The sequence below is a fragment of the Trichechus manatus genome, unplaced genomic scaffold (genome assembly GCF_000243295.1).
Source record: "Trichechus manatus latirostris isolate Lorelei unplaced genomic scaffold, TriManLat1.0 scaffold00005, whole genome shotgun sequence".
In the NCBI taxonomy this organism is placed as follows: domain Eukaryota; kingdom Metazoa; phylum Chordata; class Mammalia; order Sirenia; family Trichechidae; genus Trichechus; species Trichechus manatus.
The window spans coordinates 24,709,727-24,717,564 of record NW_004443941.1 but is presented as its reverse complement, the minus strand read 5'-3'; the positions used below and the strand labels follow the sequence as shown (position 1 = coordinate 24,717,564).

The 7,838-nt window shown below is 37.2% G+C and overlaps 1 protein-coding gene across 4 annotated transcripts in view; it reads right to left on the bottom strand.

The window, feature by feature from the left end:
• Positions 1 to 287: 287 nt before the first annotated feature.
• The window catches only part of SRSF7 (serine and arginine rich splicing factor 7), an 8,459-nt gene continuing 908 nt past the window's right edge, over positions 288 to 7,838 (bottom strand). The window contains exons 2-8 of one of the 4 annotated variants that reach the window (XM_023735797.1): positions 7,173 to 7,353; positions 6,710 to 6,886; positions 5,743 to 5,817; positions 5,556 to 5,657; positions 3,536 to 3,589; positions 2,711 to 2,746; positions 288 to 2,075 (exon numbers count right to left, since the gene is read on the bottom strand). In XM_023735797.1, coding sequence (XP_023591565.1) covers positions 2,021 to 2,075; positions 2,711 to 2,746; positions 3,536 to 3,589; positions 5,556 to 5,657; positions 5,743 to 5,817; positions 6,710 to 6,886; positions 7,173 to 7,353 — 680 coding nt within the window. In that variant the 3' untranslated portion in view covers positions 288 to 2,020. Of the gene's footprint in view, positions 2,076 to 2,710; positions 2,747 to 3,535; positions 3,590 to 5,546; positions 5,658 to 5,742; positions 5,818 to 6,709; positions 6,887 to 7,172; positions 7,354 to 7,838 lie in introns of all 4 variants that reach the window. The other 3 variants (XM_004369543.2, XM_023735813.1, XM_004369544.2) reach the window with 3 other exon arrangements.

The window sequence follows — 7,838 nt, the reverse complement described above, 5'->3', positions numbered from 1 at the left end:
AATATTCAAAAAGCATCCAACATGTTAAATTAGCTACCAATTAGTGCCAGGCTGAAAACCTATCAACTTTTCTAATTCTAAACCAGCACTTTCCAAGTCAATCACATAATCGATTTTACAGTCCTAACTGCTTATAGAAAAAAGGGTGTATTGGTTTCTATCATTTTAAAACGTATACTGAACACGAGGGTATTGCATTAGAAGTATGAAAGATACTGGCCTAGACAGCCAGTATGCCTTTTTCCCACTAAGGTTATATAGTTTTCTGTGCTTTTTTCTTAAAATCATTTTTTGCAGCTCCTCCACACCCTTTATAGCCTTTCATACTAATGTCTCCGGTGCTGACTAGATTGTCTATCCCAAAACTACAGGATTAATAATTCCTACTCTTGACTCAAAACTCCCACCTCCAAAAATTGAGTATTAGGATTGTTTTTTCAATCTCTGTAAGATTTATTGTTGAGTAAACTCATCTTTATATATACAGAACGATTAAAGCTAACCAAGTGCAACAAATAAGCCTGCCAATTATACACACAGCTTTATACCAACCATATATATATTTCAGCCAGTTAAATCAAAATTCTAAACACAAAACATCCAAATAATTTCCAACGCACTAGTGCAATCACTCAGATCAAATAAATTTGAAGCAGACCAGCATTCCCAAACTGCACTGCTATTCAATGATTTTGCTGAAAAGTGTAAGAAAATGGAAAGGGCAGATACCTGTACCACCAGCACTGATACCAGGTAAGAGGTGATCTTTTAAAAAAAAAAAAAAAGACTAGAGAATACTCGGTAAAAGCTTGACCAGGCAACTTTCGTAAGTAATTGTTACTACCCTACTAAATAAGATTATAAGTCTGAATAAAGAACCTACTGGCTATAACATTCTATCAGACGTTATCAAAAAACTTAGCTACATGAGATATTGCTAAATATAGATGAAATTTACAAAATTGCTTTAGTCTGACATTAACATTTGAAGTTGACATCTTTAAATCACTTTACACCAGCCTGGCAAAATAAGAGAAATTACATTGGTTGGTGGGAACTGAAAAACAGCTTGGAAATTAACAGATCTCTACTCAAGAGTAAGGCAATCCATTTGAAGGAATAGGAGTATCTGGGCTGGAAAATTTTGCAAAGCTGGTTTACATGAAAATGTTTTGTCCCAAATTCAGACAACTGCTCAAACATGCATTTTTGGAGAGCATAAAATTGGTTTGATAATGTTGAAAACAAAGAAAACGAAAGCACACTGAATTCCCCAACATGGGGCGTTCTAATCGACACCATCCCACCTAATAGCCTGAAGTCTTTAGTTACTATGCAATAGCCTTCAGAAGTCAGATTGTTTCTCCAGTATTAAGTCCAACTACTTATACCACATTTACTTCAATAAGCTCTCTGCCTAGTTCCTATCACACTCATTTACAGGCCAATCAGTGGTCCCTCTAGTTCGACAGATTGAGATTAGTGTGATATCTACTAACACTAACTTCAAACAGATTAACTCTTAACATAGGGACCTGTCATAATGCACTCATGCTATTACGGGGACCTCAAGATCAGATCATCTTCCCCAAGCTTCAAGAGTAATATGGAATTTTCAAAATCCCTTAAGACCCTGGCCAACAAACATGTATAGAACAGTTAACGATGTCTAAGACTTAACAAACACAAACTTTAGAGGAATATAGTTAATTATCAAGTTTGACTCCTAAAGTTTACCCAAATTGAAAAGTTAGTATTAAACACAAATCAAAATTCTAGTTAGAAACATTTTATTTAAATGTGCCAAAAAAAACCCCACATTTTCAGATCATAGGATGTTAATACATTCAACAAAAATGTACATTATCTTACTGCTGTGAAGTTACAGAGTAATAATCCAGATCCATTTTGGTTCAATGGTTGAAATACCCTCCTCCTAGGTTACACTTTACAGACATCACAAATCCCTTATAACAATGTAAACAAAATAACTTTTCCTTAAAAGCTGAACTTGAGAACTTCAGTCCATTCTTTCAGGACTTGCACTTCTGCGTGGACTTCCTGATGGCGAGCGACTACAAAGAAAAACATTAGGATTTGGAACCATTAGTGTCCGCTGAAACTTTTCTAATGTACATGATAATATTTAGTTTCAATTTAAAGATGGCCAAAAACTACTAAGTTCCTATAAAAGAGACCTAAATTACATGAAAGATTTATATGTTTTCTCCCTGCTTAAAGTTAAGCTTAACAATAGCCTCTTGGACAAAACCGCAAAATTTACGTACAACCATCTGAATACTTTTCGTTTGTCATTAGATGCACTACACAGTTAACGGTTTACTTTTCAGCTTGCAATATAAGATTTATCTTCCTCATGTGGGCACTTCCTTCTTTTTTTTTTTTTAACCTATTTTTCATAGTGGGAAAAAAAACATGCTTCTCACCATGAAAATTCTACAGCTTCATGACTAAATACATCTTAATGACTACTGTTAACACTGTAAGATTAAATACTTCCAAAAAAACTATAAACTAACATTGAAGCAAGAAACATAGCCATTTCAGAAACTTATCTAATATTTTTATCTATATAGCACCAATTCTCCAAAGAGCTCAAAGACTGCAAAGTAGGCAGTAAGCAAATAAATTCTGCAAAGGCCACATTTGACGGTAAAATTTGGCAACAGAACATTATTATTTAACTTACCTTCTTTTTGGAGATGGTGATCTGGACTTTGATCGGCTGTCAAAACATGAGAAATTCTATTAAGCCAAGGTACTAGCCAATCCCTTTCTTATAGTCAGAATACCATGAAATGAACCCCCAAGTTGTCCTAAGCTTAAATTAAATTGGGAGAAGAAAAAGCCTACCCAGTCTTTGCTAACAAAAACTAATCTTCCAACAAACCATTTTTCATGAACTGCTGTATTTTATCCGGATTAACCTTTTACTCTGCTTTAAGCACATTTATCTCAATCTGCTTCTCCATGCAATACAGACAGTCCTCAACTTACAACGAACCACACTTAACGCCTTTTTTTTCCTTTTGGTACATCTTACCATTGGTAATATGTACTACATACAACGTTGCAACGTATAATTTGCTGGTGTTATTATTTCAGGTGTTCAAAGATCAGATTTATAAAGATACTGATAATAACAATGAGAAAAAAGGTATTCGACTTACATCAGAACAGACTCATGCCTTACAATGAAGATATCAGAACGGAGCCCCATTTTAAGTCAGGGACCACCTCTGTAATCAGTTGTAACAAGGGCTTCCTAATACAACCCCCAACATTAAGCTGCAAACTTCTCACTATAGTTTCAAATTCCATCTTCCAGGAAGTCCACCAGTAGGCCATGTATACATGAAATTCTAAAATTTGGTTTATTGATAAGGTTCCGTGTATTCCCAACTTAACACCTAGGCTTAAAATTAATACTTGAAATGTGAACAAAACACTTTGAACTCTTTGGATATTGGTGCCATATAACTACAAGAATAATTAATCAGCTTTTTTGTCCTACCTGCTTCTTGGTCGTGAAAGAGACCTGGATCTTGATCTTGACCTTGACCGAGATCTTAATTAAAAAAAATACAAAATACAATTAAACCATTAGTCTATAGGAGTAATTCCCTTAAAACACCTACTGAGCACCTATTATAGGCTGGGAATAGAGATTAACACTCAATCAGATGCAACTCTTGATCTACATCAGTCTAAGATGGGAACAAATTATCACACTTTCAACAAAAATATCAAAGGAACCACCATTTCAATTATTTCTATTACACTCAATGAGCTGGGTAATTGTCACAGTTCCTGTACAGAACAGCAATACTGGGCGTCAAGTACTATGTAATATCCAAGGAAAATAAAATAGATGGCACAGATTACTTCAAACATTAAGAAGATTTTTGGTTTACATTTGAGAAGGCTGGTTATGACATGATTTGGTTTTAACTAGTTATCAAGTACAGCCAGAATGCTCCTTAAAAGCAAGGGTTGTCAGACTTAAGTCTCACATACTCTCAGACCTGTTATCAGGAGCGACCAGTCCCCGGAAAAGGACATTACGCTTGGTAGAGTCAGTGAAAAAAAAGAAGACCCTCAACAAGATGGACTGACACAGTGGCTGCAACAATAGGTTCAAACATAGCAATAATTTTGAGGATGACAGAGGACCGGGCAGGATCCTAAAAACAGGCACCTAACAACTAACCAAAACAAAACCAAATCCATTGCCATTAACTGCAACTCACAGCGACCCTACAGCAAACCTACAGGACAGAGTAGAACTGCCCCATAAGGTCTCCAAGGAGCAGCCGGAGGATTTGAACTGCCGACCTTTTGGATTAGCAACCACAGCTCTTAACTACTGCACCACAAGGACTCCTAACAACTAACAGAGACATCAAATCGACCTCTCTTAATCCAAAAACTAAAGACTCCTAAAAAGAGACTTCTTTTGGTAATAAAGTCCTGTAAAAGAAAGCCACCAGTGAGTAAAGCTTTACTCTTATATTCAGCAAATTTGAGTCCCTGGGAGGTGCAAATGGGTTAACCAGCTCAGCTGCTAACTGAAAAGTTGGAAAGTTCCTAAAGGCACCTCAGAAAAAAGGCCTGGGAAGCTACTTCTGAAAAAACCACCTATTGAAAACCCTACGAAGCACAGTTCTACTGATGCACACATGGGGTTTCCATGAGTTGGAGTCAACTGCACAGCAAATGGATCTGGTTCTGTTTTTCTTTTGGATCAACACGTCAGACAAACCAATCAGGCCCTAATATACACGTCACTTTTAAAGATCTTGAGGTCCTAACATTAAATTAAACCCATTTTATCTAAAGAGGATCCATAGCTTTTTCAAATGGAAAAGATTCAAAATCCCTGTATTTAAACATTTTGTGCCATACCCACCTCCCAGCACTGAGTCTTCATCTCTAGTGTTAATTCCTTATTCCCTAGAATTTCATGTATTTGTTGATACCTTTTAAGGTCCTCTCAGACAGAATAAGAAACTGGATTCTTTCCTTTTTAATTTCTTAAAATTTGTTTTAGCTACTATGTCATTTAATAAAGTCCACACTCATCCACATGTACAACACCACCCTAGACAACTTTCCCAGGTCTCAAACTGACCTTATGCAAAAAAAATGAGAAATTATGCTTCAACTTGCTTCTAAAATTCCTTCCTGGTTCTGATGGGCCTTTCAGAGCTCAGACTTTTCAGAGATAATGTTTATCTAAACGTATGAAATCTGATACCAGAAAAATTTATAGCAACATGTCTACCCCAAAGTGTTCACTGAAATAATCTATACTTTGGTACCTTCTCTACCACCCTGGCCTCTCTAACAAGCCTTAAAATTCTTTAGTTGTGCTTTTATCTGCAAAAGTAGGAGAATATCCATTTTATATTTCAAGTATTCAAATATTTTCTGGACCGCTCATTTGAAGTGTCCTTAAGACAGCCCTCCTGCTGTCATTAAGACGTGATAATCCAAACAAATGAGGAAAAAGAAGTGTTACATACTGGAAATACCTCGATCCTTTTACAGAGCCAGACCTAGATCTTCTGAGTGAAGCCGATCTCGATCGTCGAAGAGATACAGATCTTGATCTTCGAAGAGATGCTGATCTTGACCTAAGAATTCAAAGTTAAGTCCATCTCCAAGTAAAACTGTTTAACACTTTCTAAGACTTGTACTGTATTGAACAAAATCTGTCACCTGCGTCCTCTGCTCCTGCTCCGTGAGCGCGAGTATCGCCTTCCCCTGGATCTCGAATGTGATCTAGACCTTGACCTATTTTTCAAGTTAGAAAAAAACATGATGTTAGAAGGTAACTCATTTATAGAGTTTGCATGCCTTTGCTGAAATCAAATCTCAAAACTATTTAAATTTAGTGTCTCATTTGGAAAACAAACAAACAAAAAAAACCCTGGGCCTATTAGTTGTCCAAGTTTTTTTTTTTTTTAAACTACCTAAAAAAAGATTTGTTAAAAGCTGAATTACATCTTAGAATTACATAATACAAATCACTGTAATGTGTATTTAAAATAAACCTTGCAAGTTTGCAGGTCGACCCTCTTTGGCCCATGGTCTAGTAGATCTAGACGATCTAGAAGTATCTATAGCCGATCGCTGCATCTAGATGTTTTCTTCAATCTAACGACGATCAAACTGACAGCCAAATGAGCCAGGTGAGGCTTGATTGACGCAAGAAGATTTTTCTAGGTGGGAATGTGGTCAATCTGGTGTTCCTCTTTCTAAACCGGAGGGGGGCCCCAATTGTAAGCCAAATTTACTGTTACGGCGATGACCGTCTCAAATTTTCTGCCCTTTAAAGAATAAGGTGAAGCTAGGTGTAGATGACTCGAGGGGATCTGGCCTCTTATGCTGATCACCTCAAGGTCTAGGAGGATCTTAATTGTCGGATTTGCAAGGCGCCTCAGCATGATATCATAAGGCTCGTGACATTCTGAATCAAGGCGACTGACTCAAACGAAGAAACCTGAAAGGTTTTGACCAGGTTGATTATTAACATATTAACATTTGTTTAATTAAACAAAAATTGTAAAATACACCTGTACAATTAACATTCAAGTTTACAGAAAAATAATAATTTCTCCTTTGCTAATAGAAAAATTTACTTGATTATCTAAGATACCGACCACTCCTTTATTAAAATAAATACCTGCTTCTTCTGCGTCGGCTATAACGATGACAATCATAAGCATAATGTCCCTTTTCTCCACACTCATAACATCTATCATTGGGATCAAAGGGACGTCGGGCAGGTGGTCTATCAAAACGAGATCGTCGAGGCATGCCTGTTGATAGCTCAACTCTCACTCGAGAACCACAGATCACCCTGTAAAATTAATGGAATTCTAAAGTTAAAAATATACATGTGTACTCTAGATATAGCAGTAAAACTCTCTCCAACCACTCTTTACCCTCTTAATCTTCTGCCATCTTTACTAAGCTCCCAACTCCATCTTTTCTGCCTCTTTAAACCTTAAGGTCTTAAATCATAAAATTATGATTAGCTATTTACAGTATCCTCCAGACTACAGACTCTAAGCTTACCATGTAATTCACTACCTAGGCACACAGCAATATTTGAATGCACATTTTATAAGTGGTATCTTACTTACTTCCCATCCAGTCCTCGCACTGCATCTTCTGCATCTCTGGGATCTTCAAATTCCACAAAGGCAAATCCTGGAGGATTTCTTGCAATCCACACAGTTCTTAAGGGACCATAATAACTGAAAGCCCTTTCTAACTCTCCTTTGCCAGCACCAGTTCCCAGATTACCAACATATACCTTGGTCTCTGTTTAAAAATGTAAAAAGAATAATGCATGTTATGCAAAATCCTGCCTAAGTTTGAATGAATTCTTTATTATAAAAAGGGCCATCCTTAAGCCTGGGAAAAGCATGTTTAATGCTCTTTGAAAGACTGAATTTAGTCTTAAAACCAGGAAAGTCCGTAAATTCCTGAAAAGCTGGGCTTATGACAAAGTTCTTAAGGCTCTATTGTTTGCCGTCGAGTGGATTCCCACTCAGTGACCCCGTGTGACAGAGTAAAACTGCCTCACAGAGTTTTCTATGGCTGTAATCTTTACAGGAACAGACTGCCAGGTCTATCTCCCACGGAAGCGCAGGGTAGGGTCGAACCGCCAACCTTTCCATTAGCAGCCGAGCGTTTAACCGTTACGCCACCAGCGCTCCTCCTGAAAGACTCTAAGGGAAAAACCTTCCAAAACACAAGCAGAGATGCGTGGTAGGATACTCCGAGGCGTGGGGAAGCCCCGCCCC